Source organism: Brienomyrus brachyistius, chromosome 13 (assembly GCF_023856365.1).
Source record: "Brienomyrus brachyistius isolate T26 chromosome 13, BBRACH_0.4, whole genome shotgun sequence".
In the NCBI taxonomy this organism is placed as follows: Eukaryota; Metazoa; Chordata; class Actinopteri; order Osteoglossiformes; family Mormyridae; genus Brienomyrus; species Brienomyrus brachyistius.
In genome coordinates this window covers 5,002,899-5,019,115 of record NC_064545.1, presented here as the reverse complement: position 1 = coordinate 5,019,115, position 16,217 = coordinate 5,002,899, and the positions used below count along the sequence as shown (strand labels likewise).

At 40.1% G+C, this 16,217-nt stretch overlaps 1 protein-coding gene across 8 annotated transcripts in view; it reads left to right on the top strand.

Annotated features, from left to right (window-relative positions):
* LOC125705923 (CUGBP Elav-like family member 4) overlaps positions 1–12,647 on the top strand; it is an 83,007-nt gene extending 70,360 nt beyond the window's left edge. For 5 of the 8 annotated variants that reach the window (XR_007381775.1, XR_007381774.1, XR_007381776.1 and 2 more), the window contains exons 8-13: positions 317–466; positions 666–728; positions 1,264–1,344; positions 1,680–1,823; positions 6,876–9,043; positions 11,575–12,647. Coding sequence is in view for 1 of the 8 variants with exons in the window: in XM_048972282.1 (XP_048828239.1) it covers positions 317–466; positions 666–728; positions 1,264–1,344; positions 1,680–1,823; positions 6,876–7,003 (566 nt within the window). In the remaining 7 variants the exon portion in view is untranslated. The remainder of the gene's footprint in view (positions 1–316; positions 467–665; positions 729–1,263; positions 1,345–1,679; positions 1,824–6,875; positions 9,044–11,574) is intronic. The other 3 variants (XR_007381771.1, XR_007381772.1, XM_048972282.1) reach the window with 3 other exon arrangements.
* Positions 12,648–16,217: the final 3,570 nt, after the last annotated feature.

Genomic DNA, 16,217 nt, shown 5'->3' with positions numbered 1-16,217 from the left:
TTTTACATCCATATAATGTTGGCATTTTAAAGTAATGAATGTACAATTTACAACTTAAATACCTTTCACAGGGGAAAAAATTTATATTGCTTTATCAAAGTATGGCATTGGTGGGGTTACAAACCTTACGATTTAACGGCGTGGAGAACAACAGAACGTGACCCGTGTCTTCAATTGCAGTGTTTCTCATCCCGGTCGTTGGAGACCTCCAGAGAGTGTTTTTGCTCCCAGCTAGCTCCCTGCCAGACAGTCCACATTTTTGCTCCCTCCCAAACTCCCCTCTTGGTGTTAATGGTACAACCCTTTCTTTTTTTAGGCACCAGCACCCCACCAGGCATCAACGCCACAGCCGTGCCTAGCATAGCCACTCCCATCGGGGTCAACGGCTTCAGCGCCCTGCCGCCACAGACCAATGGCCAGCCGACATCAGAGCCCATATTCAGTAACGGCATCCACCCCTACCCTGGTGAGGCAGCTACATTTTGCTTTGCCTCCTGTAGAGATGTAATCCCCGGATCGTGCTAGGCGCATGCAATGATCACAGCCCTTTATTAAGGAAGTTCTTGTGCCTTTCATAAAACCTTGATCCGCGCTAAGATTATAAGCAGGTCTTGTTTTTTTTAATCTCCGCTCTTTTACCCCTGCTTCCTGTGCACTTTCCACAGCACAAAGTCCTACAGTGGCTGACCCCCTCCAGCAAGCCTACGCAGGAGTACAGCATTACGCAGGTCTCGAAATCCACTCAGTCGCATTGTGTAGCCCAACGCACTTCACACACATGTAAAGTCTGATAAACACCAGGCAAGTCAGCTCACCTAGCATTAGCTCTTCACCGCAGAAGTAAATCTGAGACATGACATGTGACCGAGGCTTAATAACACTCCTGAATCCACCCGGCACCCTTAAGCCTTCTCAGATCGGAAGGTGGGCTTTCTAATTGCGATTGGAGTGATATAGCTTGAGTAAGAAATCGAACAAATCGGAAATTCAGGCAGTGTTCTTTTAAGGCGCATCAACATCAAATGAATTCAGCTCAATCAATACTAATGTTAATAAATCATCGCGGTAACCAAATTTTTATGTCTTGCATTGAAAAAATGCCTAACAAGGCGAGGCATGTTTCGGTTGCACTGTAAGGCTTTTGTTTTTCTAGCTTGAGTAAGAAAAACATAAGGTTGTGTTTTTTTTTTGTGAACCTGGGAACAAGTGTGAAATAGGGAGGGGTAAATTTAAGCTTCTCTTTTCACTTTTTCCTTGCAACAGCAGCCTACCCCGCTGCCTATGCGCCAATCAGCCAAGCGTTTCCGCAGCAACCAGCCATCATCCCCCAGCAGCAGAGGGAAGGTAAGTTCCCTGCCTCTCTAAACAAAAAGGTGATAATTGCAATGTTCCTGTCTTATGTAATGTGTAATCTAGTTGGCAGGAAAGACAACAGCCAGTTTAAAGCGCATCAATGTACAACTTATGCAGAAATTAAGAGTTGCATATAATAAAGCAATAAGACAAGGTTTTGTTGCATTTCGCTAATCAATTTCCTCATGTACAGTGGTGTGGACCTTGATGATGTTATTTCAGAGCAGTCATACACCCCGAGATACTGGCACTGTCAGCTTGTCCACATGGAAACTTTGCGTGTGCTTGGTTGTTCACCCAATAAAAGCCCCTTTTCCCTGTTCCAGGGCCAGAAGGCTGCAACCTGTTTATCTACCACCTGCCCCAGGAGTTCGGAGACGCCGAGCTCACGCAGATGTTCCTGCCGTTCGGCAGTGTCATCTCTGCCAAAGTCTTTGTAGACCGGGCCACCAATCAGAGCAAATGTTTTGGTAAGAAGACAGAAAAGTCAAGACCTGTCAACAAGTGACAATGCCTATTTCAAATGTTTTCATTTGACAAAGAATTCAATTTACCTCCTGTCTCAGAGGGGAATTTTTTTTTATTTTTTTAGATTAATTTCATATTTTGAACACTGAAAAGGATAGTACCTAGTCCATTTTTAAATATTACTTTGATTTTAATTCATCCATCCATCCATCCATCTTCCAAATGCTTATTTTGGGGTCTTGGAGCCTTTCCCAGACAACACAAAGCAGGAAGGATAGGATGCTTGTCCATCACAAGGCACATTCTCTCAGACACACACAGATTAGGTGCTGGACTCTTCATTCATTCATTTCTATACCCTAATCCTAGTTACGACAACCTTAACCCCTACCCAGGCTTAGCTAAACAAACTACAAGATTTTTGACATTTTTAGTCTTTAATTTCATGAATTTCTATAAAAATGACTTTCCCCTTGTGGGGACCAAGAAAAATGTCCCCACAAAGTAAAAACAACAGGTTTTCATCACTTTGTGGGGAAATCTGGTCCCCATAATGAAATATAATTGGCCACATGCACATAGTCATATCCATCCATCCATTTTTCAAACCGCTTATCCTTCGCGGGGGGTCCGGAACCTATCCCGGAGGCTATGGGCACGAGGCAGAGACACAGTCATATACTACAGGCAAATCAGAGACACCACTTAACCTAAGTTACGAACCCCACATATACAGGGCAAAGTGGGATTTGAACCCCAAACCCTGGAGGTGAGAGACAACAGTGCAATTTGCTGAGATACAAACCATAATAAGCTTAAAGCACCTCCGGCTTATAAATCTGTGTCAGTCAGTTCCAACTCAAAGTCCATGTGCATGTTTTTGCAAATCGTTCTTCAGACTCAGTGCAAACACTTAATTTGGTGCATAATTATCTTTCAAATGCCAATAAACACTGTATTTTACTTTAGCTTTGGTATTTTGGTAAAAAGGTGTAAGGAATACATATGAATAACTGCTAATGCATTTCCTTACCAGCAAATTAAACTGATAGCATCTGCACTTTCATGTTATCTGGGCAACACTTGGGAGTCGGTGATGATTAGCAGGGATTAACGTAGCCGAAGTGGTCGCGTGGGAGCCGGGGACGAGTGACATTCCTTATCTGATGGATGTTTCCAAAAGCTTAAAAAACTCCTCTTGGAGGAAAGGTTTACTTTCTAAAGTCACTGCTTTTCCAAATGTTAGTTTAACCACTGCTTTGAAGAGAAAGTATGCAGCAGAGGGAAAAAAAACATCTCCGAAGATTAGGAAACACTCAAAACCATAAATGATTTAGTCACATAAAAGGTATGGCATTTTAACAACATACTTTGGGTTATTTTGGGTTATCAAAATATTTTTAATTTCCAAAATATAATTTATACTTGACATTCGAAATTTATCATATTAAATTAAACAAAAAACAATATTGTTCACAATCATTAGCACATGATCTCTTCTGTGGGACTCTCTAGGATGTGTCTTCTTCTGTGGGACTCTCTAGGATGTGTCCTCTTCTGTGGGATTCTTTAGGATGTGTCCTCTTCTGTGGGACTCTCTAGGATGTGTCCTCTTCTGTGGGATTCTTTAGGATGTGTCCTCTTCTGTGGGACTCTCTAGGATGTGTCCTCTTCTGTGGGATTCTTTAGGATGTGTCCTCTTCTGTGGGACTCACTAGGATGTGACCTCTTCTGTGGCACTCACTGGGATGTGTCCCTTTCTGTTGGACTCACTGGGATGTGTCCCCTTCTGTGGGACTCTCTAGGATGTGTCCTCTTCTGTGGGACTCACTAGGATGTGACCTTTTCTATGGGACTCACTAGGATGTGTCCTCTTCTGTGTGACTCTCTACGATGTGTCCCCTTCTGTGGGACTCCCTAGGATGTGTCCCCTTCTGTGGGACTCTCTAGGATGTGTCCTCTTCTGTGGGACTCTCTAGGATGTGTCCTCTTCTGTGGTACTCTCTAGGATGTGTCCCTTTCTGTGGGACTCACTAGGATGTGTCCTCTTCTGTGGGACTCTCTAGGTTGTGTCCTCTTCTGTGGGACTCACTAGGATGTGACCTCTTTTGTGGGACTCTCTAGGATGTGTCCTCTTCTGTGGGACTCACTAGGATGTTTCCTCTTCTGTGGGACTCTCTACGATGTGTCCTCTTCTGTGGGACTCTCTAGGATGTGTCCTCTTCTGTGGGACTCTCTAGGATGTGTCCTTTTCTGTGGGACTCACTAGGATGTGTCCTTTTCTGTGGGACTCACTAGGATGTGTCCTCTTCTGTGGGACTCTCTACGATGTGTCCTCTTCTGTGGGACTCTCTAGGATGTGTCCTCTTCTGTGGGACTCACTAGGATGTGACCTTTTCTGTGGAACTCTCTACGATGTGTCCTCTTCTGTGGGACTCTCTAGGATGTGTTCTCTTTCACATTGCTTTTTTCCTCCATTAATAAATCATCACTGTAACAGTGGAAGCAGCTCCGCTCCAGTTCAGTATCTCGACATCTATCAGCTTGTTCTTGTCACCGTGGTGGAATGAGTCAGCTTGGAATGAGAAACAGGCTTAACCTTTATGTCATAATGACTCCAGATTGTCAACCTGAATGTAAGCTGTTAGCACTGTGCAGAACTGGAATATAGTTTGCCAAAGAAAAGTATAGATCCGGACTCACGCGACTGATAAAATAATCCAACTCAGTCTTCCTTGCCGAGTGGCACAGCAGTGATTGTGTAAATATATGAAAGTTAGTGTTATTAAGAGTGTTACAGAAGTCTAGCATGGAAACTGTAACAGAAAATGTATATTTTACCAGCTTAACACCTTGCGTAGTTGTTTACAGTCTAAAAAATAAAATATGGTTCTTACGGAAACATGCTTGAAAAATAAATGCATTTTATTAGAACCCCGTTTTGAAGAACACAAAAAAATCAATTACCAATGACTAAACAGCACAAGAGCAGTTTCAAGACATAATGAAGATGCAAGTTCAAATATATTATGAGTCGCAAATAATGAACACGGCCATAAAACAGGTGAGTAAAAAAAACATTTTGAAATACATAATTTATATACTTGTACGTATTTTATGAAAATGGTTGTTATATTTGTAAGCATCGACATTAGTCATAATTTAGAAGTAGGCTGGCGTAAGGAGATGAAAAAGAAATGTCATGTTAAACTTTAATTTTCCTGCTCAGTGAAGATAGGAGGGCTGTAGTACTACTGAAATACATCTGATCATTGGTTACTGTTAACGACTTTCGTTAGCCTTCAGCGTGTTTCCGATTCATTGCGTGTCACTGTGTAATTCGGTTGTTTAAACTGTAAAAATAAAAAATAGGGGCAGTATTAAAGTAACAAACATTCAATAGTGCAGACATCGCAATTACGATTTCTCTTTTCAGAAATATCTCTCTTGTCTGAGAGAAATTTCACTTTCCATATTGCCGCCAAGTTCTTGCCCTTGTGCCAGGCTATTGTTAAATATAATTAATGATGACCCCGAATGATCTTGTAGTATGAATAAAAACAAAAAAGAGATTCAAGGCAATTTGTATTGTTGAATTATATGCTAAATGCCTCAGCTCTGACGTTTAATTTTCATATATAATTATATTATAATTGCGTAAGGCTTGCTCGCTTGGGCTTGGGGGTGTGGATTGTCAGTCCTACGGCCCCAAGACGTGTCTTTTGTTCTTTTGGACCAATTTGTGAGCTTTGTATGTTCTACTCAATTTGCTTTCCCACATTCGCATTGAAAAATGTGTGATGCTATTTTTACATTTATTTTAATGCTACAGTACCATTAATTATTTTATCTACTATCTTACGCCGTTACAACATTTTTATAATTTTAGTAATCTGGGACTAACATAATGGGATGCGCACAGTGTGGAAAAATACTTAAATACTAAACAGTTTATAAAGTCATTTTTAAATCTATTTTTAAACATCTAATAGCTGGACAGCATAAAGCAGTTTGTGAATTTTTTAACCTTAAGTGCTGTAAATAATGATGCAAAATATTTTTTTGAAATCCTCATTTTGCACTGTTTTTAGAGAGCAATTGATGTGAAACTTATACAAATATTAAAGGTCATATTTTAATTATTCCAGAAGTGAATTTAATTAATGAGTGTGTAATACATAATGAATTAGTATATAATACATAGATATTATGTTTCATTGTCACTTGATGACAAAGGCAGGTTGAGACCCTTGCTGTTGTAGAACCATGCACCGGAAGGTCTTTAAGTCCAAACGGCATTCCATTGAATCCATAGAAAAATAACTATTTCATCCGCATTGACTGTTATATATGGCAGAGGACCTTGTATCAACTTTTAGTGACATGATAGAGGCTGCTTCCTTTTCTTCTATTCCCTACTTTCCCTTATTCCCCAATGATATGCTTTTGGAAGCCAATGTAAATGAAATGGCTAGATTTATTAAAGCCCCTTCTGAAGGGAATTGGTGCTGTTAGACAGGTTCCCAACTGCCGGTTTTGTTTAAAGGGTTTGTAAAAGCATGAGCCTTATCTCTCTGGAGCTGACAAAAGCCTGCCCTCTCCCCCAAATTAAATTGGACCCATAGAGGCACGATCAAATCAGCTGGCAAGTGGAAAATTCAAGCCGTCAATCACAGACGTGTCAGATAAGAGCAGCCAGGAGTCGCAGGGAGGAAAGCTTTGGGCTCATTCCACCCTGACTCTCAGGTAATAACTCACAATGTATGGGGCATGGCGCCCAGGAACCCCGACTCATAGAACACGGCACAGCCTAACTGGAACTGCGACCTTCCCTGTCTTTACATCCGCATATTCACAAGCATATATTGTCAGCTATCTAGTTCTGTTCATTTCATCCACTTTTATCCATTTATAGATATATGTTTTAATTTTGTTATCTTCATTTTCATACGATGAAATATCGATTCAGAGGACTATGAAGCGCATCCGCGATGCCGGCGCAGTCGTCGCTGAGTGCCAGGTGATCTCACTGCCTGCTGGCCTCGCCCGTCCAGGTTTTGTCAGCTTCGACAACCCGTCCAGCGCTCAGGCTGCCATCCAGGCCATGAACGGCTTCCAGATAGGCATGAAGAGGCTGAAGGTGCAGCTGAAGCGGCCGAAAGATGCCAACAGACCTTACTGACTGCTCTGCCGTCACCACCAGGTACCACGTGCTGATATCACCGAGCGCGAGCTGGCACACAGATTCTCGTTCGCTGGGGCGCTCGGGACAAATGGACCCCAGACTCTTCTTGGGCAGTGGGACTGCGTGACACTTGAGAATCTCAAAAATGTACCCATCTATACCAATTTCCCTGTGTATCTCAATATCTCAGCCTCAGCAGCCATATTGTTTGGTGTGTTCATTAATGGAGAAGTCAGGAACAAAATATCACCAAAGGACAGGCACTGTGAAAGATTGTTACTGAGCTTCAACATCCTTCACACCAGAAGTAACAGGTTTTTTGACTAATTATAACTGTCGTTGTTTATTGTCTGATTTATCCTACTATCACGGTATAAATGTTAATATGCGGAGGGAACAAAAGGAATGATTATAGCCTTGTTGTAAATGCATCTTAGGGCTGGCTATCAAGTGGTAATGGCAAGGCAGACAAAAGATCAATACAGCTATGATTATCTGGCGTGATATCGCTATATTCCCAATTTTAAAGACCATCGGCAGAATGTCTAATTTTGAATTTATAAAATGGTCTGGACAGTGTAATTTGCTTGTTTTAACAAGGGACAAATTGAGAATGTGCCGAAAATTGCCGAAGACGGCATATGCTGCTGGCAATTCAAACTCAAATATTACTCTTTCAGCCGGATGGACTGCTGTGATGGATCAAGTCGCATTGATAACATTGTCCAGGTGTGCTAAAGAACAAAAAATGCAAATAGCGTAGACTGTTGTTTTAGGATTTCATAAAGAGCAAGAGGAGGAAAGAGGAAATTCAAACTTCTGTTTTTCTAGAGAGAAACTGCTGCGTAACGGAATAAAATGCACCTAAATATAGGTTTGCTATTTTATAACAGTTACATAAAAATGATATTAGTATTTGTTGTAGCCATGGGGCCTCCGCTATATAGTTTTTAATATAATGTTTGCTGGACTATGAAGATCACTCTTTCCATAAGCAAAATCTATAGGTCTTTTTTTACAGGACATTCCTGTCCGTTGTTTCTAAGTATCTTTTTTAATGTTGCATAACATTTCGCTAAAATTAAGCTCTCAAGGTTATTAAATTGTGAATAATTTACAGGAGATGAAACTCAACTAATGAAATACTTGCAAATACTATGGAATATTAAAACAGACACATTGCAAGGAAATAATGTTTTTAAACCAAAAAAATAACATGCATTATTTTAAAGGAAGTCTTGATGTATGTTTTACGTTTCGTATCACGACTTTTGAATCTCACAACGGTCACGTGACTTTTCTAGTGCATCTATTTGGATTGAGGTCAGGACTGAGGCCTTGGAAATGGATGGAGCTGCAGGTTACCAACGGTCGGAGGTGCAGGCTGATGTGTTTAGTAGCTGATCATGACTATTTACAGGTCTCTCAAGGCATGGCCTTTTCATCCTGGGTCGTCCGTGCTCTTTGGTCCTCATCTATATATTCTTACAGTGTGATAGGACCATCTGCTAACTCCATTCAGCTGTTTTAATAAACATGTATTTTCAAAGAATTAACAACTGTCATGAAAGACAGTAGAAAGGAACCGAGTGTTGTTTCAGCAGAAAAGCCGTCTGAAAAAGGAATTACAAGCTACCTACCTTTTTAATTTATTCATTTTTTCGTCCATTACTGCCATCTGCTCAATTTATGAATATAATTTATAATGATTCTTAAAATACTACCGCAAGAGCAGACCTGTAAATATTCAATAGCACTTACTCCCTGTATTTTCTAATCATTTCCTTACTTAACAGTTAAACGGCTATAACCAGCACATATTTGTCAGCCAAACTTTTAGACAAATGGGAGCTGATGGGAACGGAGGACTGACGGCGGGTGGGGTCAACTCTATTTCCAACATAAGGAAAAGAAATTCCACCACATCTTTTCTTCTCTTGCACCCAACCAACCTGCAAACCACGCAGGTCCAATCATAGGTCAAGATGGCCTCCCTGTTGTGTAGCCACCTGTCATGGGGGACAAACTCCCAGACCTGTAAGTTGAACCCATGGTGTCATTTTGTTTTGGATGACGTCATGTGGCAGGACTGTGACTGCGTTGCATGACGTGACGTCGTTTCTATATATATTTATTAGACATTTCTATGATTTTGGCAACCTGTTAAGTGCAGTTGATTGGCGGTTGATAGTCTTTTGATAGATGATAGCTGTTGTAAATGAATCTGAAGTGATGATTGATTGGTGAACCATGGTCAGACGTGAACTTCGACCCCTATTTTGCTGTTGTAATGTGACCTTGTGTGTTTTTATTTTTGTGAAATTGAATGTGTATGAATATTTTGTACTCTGTATTTCTCTATTTCTGTAATCTCTGTTATTTTCTCTTTGTTATGATTTTACTAATGTTATTGTTCATGTAAGGAGCTGATTCCCACTTTTGTTATCTTGAGAGTATTATTATTTGCAAAAAAGGACCTTTTTAAAATCGTCTGTCACGGACAAACCTGAAGATGATCCTGGACGTTTGGGGACAAGCCCTGAAATATAGTTCGAGGCAATAGATGTAGAGGTTGCACATCATTGCATCATGTTTCTTTATTCACTTATTATAATTACTGTGTGATTATTTTCAGTAAGAATCCGTAAACCTCCAATTCAATAGATCTACGGTAAACATAATAAAAACTATACCGAACAGACAGTCAGGACTCCACTGTACCTCTAGGCAGTGATTGTCTGTTTAAAACATTTCTCATGTCTTTGACCTGTAAATGGTGGCTTTGTGGGTAGATTTACAAGTGGTGTAAACACTTAATGAAAAACGACTCCAATCACTTTCTGCCGATACCCCAATAAAATACACTTCCTGTTAATGGTACTCCTACATAAGAATATATTGACCTTTAGTAGGATTTATACTCTTATTTCTCAACTTCTCAGAGTAGGCGTTTGGATAACATTACACCAGAGCATCCAAAATGATTCCCCCTTTTTGCCTCCTTGATTGGTTCCTGCCATCTAATAAAAGGTCCTTTTCATGCAAGTTACATTCTTTTTATTTTTTCCTTCTCCTGCGGACCAACCCTGATAAGACTGCGTGATTCCTATTGAGCTTTCCTTGAACTCAGCCTGCATTCTCCAAAAACCCTTCCAAAGCCAGTCCCTGCTGCTGTGGGTACGGCCAGGGAGGTGATTGGCCGGCTTGAAGGGGAGTGGTCTATTGGGGTTCGCCTGCTTCTTGTTGCTCTCTTTATTGGTTCCTCTCATAGATCCACTTCAGGTGTGTGCCGTTAACATGCTGGAATAGTTGCACTGAGCATGCTCCTTCTACACCAATCAGCATGCGCCAATGGAAATTCTGTCTGGAAATTCATATGCCCATATGAAATGAACATATATGTGCTTGGAGTATATATTCTACTTTCAACATAATATTCAATGTGGAAAAATAATATTTTTCTTTGTGGTTTATTTTGGTTGCCTTCCTTCCAAAACTTTATGCTTAAATTCATTTTGCAAATTTTGAGAGGATCTATTTTAAAGCGACTGTGTTTTTAGATCATTTCCAAATGGTATACACACCTTTTTAAAAAAAAAATCAGATGTCTGTGGACTCTTTTGACAATTTGAGAAAATGCTCGGTCAAGGCCCAGGTACTATTATCTTAATGCCTGCCTTTTTTTTCTTGGACTTTATAAATGAATGTCACCCTTTCCTGGGTTAAATGAATGTGCAATTAAGAGTAGTAACTAAAAGATGGAACAGTGTGTGCTCTCATTAGAATCTTAGGCCCTCCTGCGTCTGTATGTTTAAAATAGGTCAGCCATGAATTAGTAATTTCATATGCCCTGTACCTCAGCTTGACTTTCGAAAAAAAAAGGAGATGTGACACATCTCCTATATGTCACCGTTGTCTCATTAGACACAAATGGATCCAGAGAAATCCCATCCAGTGCCTGTAACTGCTCGCATGTTCAGAGGTTTAAAAGTCCATTTTGGACATGAACAATTGAGAAAGACACTTTCTGATTATCATTTCCCGTTAAAGTTAATACATGTTGCAAAATTACTTTTAGGAAGACATATATTCACATTATGAATAATAGCGCATATGTACTCATACAACATTATTTGTTAAATTATTGAAATGATTATTTTTCATTATTTTTAATCCACCTTCTTCTCCTTTGTTTGGTGTCAGTCATCGTGCCCCATGTTACCGGAGTTGTTCTGCGTAGCCAGACAGGGAAGGCAGTAAGACCTTTAATGTCAGTACCCTACATCACAGGAATACAATACAGTCGCTTTAAATGACAGCCGTTCCAATCTGTAGTCACAGTGCATTTTTGGATTTTTTTAACCATACATGTCTGTTCCATATGGTAAAGCTCAGCCACAGTACATCCTTTTTTGCTGGATTTGATTTATGTGCTTAAATATTTTTTTATTGTTTTTTTATTTTCTGCTTTTGTTTTGTTTCTGCCGGTTCTGTCTGTGAGCTTACAGGCAGCAAAGCACTCAGCTGTGATTGCCGTGATCTCATTCTCGCTGCTCTCTGTCTTTCAGGGTGAAGGGTCTCCAAATGTTATTTCCACAAGTGCAGTATAAGTACAAAGACTTCTCGCTCTGCCACATATCCTGAAAGAAGAACGGTCCCTTGATTATTTGGGAAAGAAATCGAACGACTGAAAAAGGATCCAGGAAGTTTTTTTCCTAACCCAGTTTTTTTTTTTTCTTTTTTTTCCCCCCCTCCATCTTTTTTTTTGGCAATTTTTCATTCGCAGTTGATGGAAGCCAATTTTATTGTGACCAAGTTGCTGCAGCTGTTCTCTGAAGCAGGAGTGAGAACCTTTACAGACTCATAGCGCTCCAAGCATGCTTTACCGGGAAACACACAGAGACTTTCAAGCACACCAAAAACAGCACACACACTCACACACGCACAGCTGCACACACGCACACAGACAAGGAGACACAGCAGCTTGCTGGCTTTTTGGTTTTTGTGCCTCTACACAGGTATGTTTGTCCCTGATAGGGCTGCCAGGACAAGCAGTGGATGAACTGGAAAGGGAAGAGGAGAATTCAAGATTATTTACAAGCATCATTCCTTAGGATATAGGGACCAAAAGACCAAATGCTTTTTAAAGGACGTATATATGTATATATATATTCATATATATACAGTATATATAACTCTTACCTTGTAGCTGCAAGTATTTACAATTCAATATTAGGGGAAAGAGAGACATTCAATCATTATCCAGTGGCTTAAGTATGACTTAAAAAACCAATTATGGAAAAAAGCATTTAAAAAAAAACAGAAGAGGGGTTTAAAATGATTTGTTCCTGTAGCTATTTGCTGTATCAGGTAGTTTTAGAAAAGTATATTAGATTAGCAGAGTTGTAAGAGCAAATTTCTGGTGTTTTGTGTTTTTTTTTTAAGAATATCTGCTTTTGATAATGAAGGAGGAAAAATGCTTCTCTCGGGACGGTTCTGGTGAAAGCGTTCGATCTCTCTGTGGAACTTTTCTTTGGTTTGCCACTGGATATCTTCCTCGTCATGCTGTACATTTCACTGCAAGTTTCTAACAACTGCAAGATGAACTGGCTGGACAAAAAAAAAAAAAAAAGGCACCGGGAGTGTGTGCAGGCAGGCTGGCCTTCATGTTCAAACGACAATCTACTGAAATGACCAAGCGAAACTGAGAAACCGCGTGCTTTCGTTCAGCTGTTTTTTAAAAGTATTTTATTACGTTTTTTTTTTACTGCATCAGGGATTCACTAGCATAGGTCACTAACGAAAGAAGTATGGAACAGATTTCACAAAGAGCTGTTAACTGAAGTAAAGGAGAAGAGTGTGAATGGATGCTGGCCAGGTCCTGGGGGAGAACTCAGACGACCCTGTGATGGTTACCAGGGCATTTGTGGAATCCCTAAACAGACAAGGCAAAAGCAGGAAGTTACAACAGGAAGTGGGCGTGGTCTTTTGGGGTCAGGATACCTGCCGTGTGATAATAGAAAAGCTGATCGACGTGCACTTCCTAGGAGACAATTCAAGATTGAGGTATAAAGGCAAATATGTTTTAAATTATGGAATGGAAGCAAAAACATCCTCTTCTCAATTAGAAGCCTAATTACAAGTCAAACATTACTTGTTGATGACAGAGTGACAACTGGAAGCTTTTATAAGTCATTTAGTATTATCATTAGAGTATGTAAATAGAAATGTGAGCGAATTCCCTGACCTGCTTTCCTCTATCTTACATTTTATATGAGCCTTTGAGATCTCAACGCGATGCAAATTTAATTGTAGCCTCTCTAAATATAGGCCATTCCAAAGCTTAATGTTAGGAAATGTTCTGCTTTATTTTCTGTTGCAAAGAGCATGCATCCATTTCAGATCATAAATGTTGGTTGAACCTAAGTGTTGAAGATTTTGTCATTAACTGGGAATGGCTTTGGGCTCTCTCAGGTACCAAATTTGCATTTTGTTTGCATACTTGTATTTAATTTCTTTTATTCCTAAAAGCTCTCTCGGTCTGGATAGCTTCCAGAGACGCTTCGCAAATCTTAATGTGACCACTTAACAGGGGAAGGGGATTTAGGTAAAGAACGAGCTGGGCTGATCTTTAAGTCCATCCTCAGCCCCCTCCAAAGACAGGTGTAAGTCCAGACTTTGGTTAACCCCACTCCTTAGGACCAAACAAAAGCTTCGGGATCCCAGGACCTGTTTTTAGATCCCTACCTAGGCCCAATTTAGTAGAAATCACTGCAGTCTTGATAAGCGATTTAAATTGGTTTGTCCGACACCTTTTGCCTTCTGCCAAATCTGTTGTTTACTTCCAGTAAACCAATTAATTGAACAGATACATTCCAAGTCTCTCAGACACTGTACAGTGCCCAGACATAACCCTTTCAGCTATAGCTCTGCTACACTGCTGTCACCAGATGCTGTTCCCCTACTTTTCAGTTCAGTAATCAAGTTTATAATTGGTTATTTTTGCATTAAATATGTCTCGTCAAGAGTTTTAGAGCAGTTCCTGTGTATTTGTTCAGATATTTGTGCAGTGCACCAACATGTCCAGCATCACAGGCAACAAATATGTGTTCCTGGACAAAAAATTTCCAGTGGTCCAGAGTTACACTGTGCCTCTGAGTGGGGTCTGTTTCGGTACAGAAAATATCCTTGTGTGGTCATGGTATAGACTTTAAAAAAATAAATAAATCAACGAGACAACTGTGAAAAGCACAGTGCAACCCAGGGTATCGTACAGTGTCACTGGAAGAAGAAGGGTTTGCAAAGCACAGCATCTATTTTAATTCAAAGTCATGAGTGTTGAGTGTAATACAGATGTACAATATATTAGCTTTATTTTGCTTTCGGAAACTATGGAGTTTCTCTAAGAGCTCCAATAGCCTTGTGAACATTTTCATATTTTGGGAAATGCAAGTTAGGAGCCTGTTGTCCTTTTATTTGGAATAGATTATGACCAGAAGAAAAGTTCAAAGGAAGGAGCAGGTCTCCCACTGTCTGCTTATGTAATGCTTACCTTTCGGAAATAGCCCCCTTTCAGGGGCAGCGAGGAAGGCTGCATCGTCCCCAACGCTAACCGGGAGAGACACTTAAGCGTAGGCGGCCATATTGGTCTTACACTCGTGAGACGACTTTATTAGTCCAGCGTGTAGCGCTGCAGAAATCGGACTGTGAGAAGGTGTAGCTAGTACGTGAAACATTTAATCATTTGTATTTTTTAATCACTTATAAACTGTCAAAAGCCTATGGTTCCCGCACCCACACCAACGCGTCGTGTTTACCCAATCGCTTGGGTTAGCTCTAAACATCGAACAGCCCGAAATAATGAACCGTAAAACCGACTCTGGCCATTATTGGTAGCAGTGCATAATGATGAATTAATTGTATACCTATAGACTCAGTGACATGTTGTGACATTCCGGTGAACCTCCTGGACGCAAGACTGAGAAGCGGCAGTACATAAAACAGGAAGCCATGCCGTATAACCACATGGGAAAACCGTTAGCTGCCCGATCTGTATGCCAAGTGTGCTTCTGCAGTTTCTCAGGTGTGCCGCAGTGTAGTAAGTCTGCCATTTGGGGATCATTTCTTACAGATGCTCTGAAGAGGACAGTTATTTTTTCGTGCCATTGATTTTATAGAGGATTAGTGGACATTCAGCTGAAATGATAGAAATCAGTCTGTATACTTTAACCAAGTGCTTTACTTAAATTACTTTAAATATTTAAATGTGGGCATTTATTCCTAATAAACTAACATTGCAGTGCTCCTTCAGTTGTTAATTTGAATTAATTTAAAACAAAAGTGTTGCGTTCTTTTTATGTATTTCTTTATTTGCTTTTTATTTTTTTAGATCTTTACATCAAATTTGCTTATACGATGCTTTTACCATCATTTAAGACATCTGTATTTAATTCCAGGGGGGTGCATACCTTGATGGGTATTACAGCAGTTGTAAGGTACGCCCTCAAGCACTAATCTACCTAACCCAACATGTGAAAATTATCCTTGGCATTCCTTTATTTTATAAGCCAAAATTTCTAAAATATCACGATAGGTAATCTATTTACGCATGACAATATTTGAAAGGTGTATGTACAAATATGACATGATAGGAAATTTGGATTTTCACTGGAGGGCACCTTAAAATCTGAAATGGCCAGATATGGAAATTGCTATGTATTACAATGACAGTATAGACCTATGTAAGATGAAATCTTTTAATTACACTTTTATGTATTCAGCGTTTTAAATATAGGTGACAGGAGCCAAAGCAATGAGCTTCTGATTGGTATTACAGAATGAATATGTGTTACTGAAAATGGGCAGGAAGTTGCTTTGTGTTGTGCATGGAATAGAGAAATGTGCTCCATCATGACAGCATGTAAAAGGTACGACTGAACATCTCACTCCTGCCTGCAGCTGGCTGGCGTGAGGCACCCGGGCTCATAGCACCGTGTTGCAGGATCTAACATGTGTCTCCGTGTTCAACTTTAAATTACTGCCAGAAGGGTCTTGCCCAGCAACGTGACCCTAACGATGACATCAGAGGGGTGCAAAACAGAGCAGACATCCCAAGGCACTGCGGGATTCATTTGCTACTAAGTCAACAAGGAGGACAGTCTTTTTACCTAAACGGTCATTTTTTTTTTTTTAATTAAGTCAAGGCAAGAAG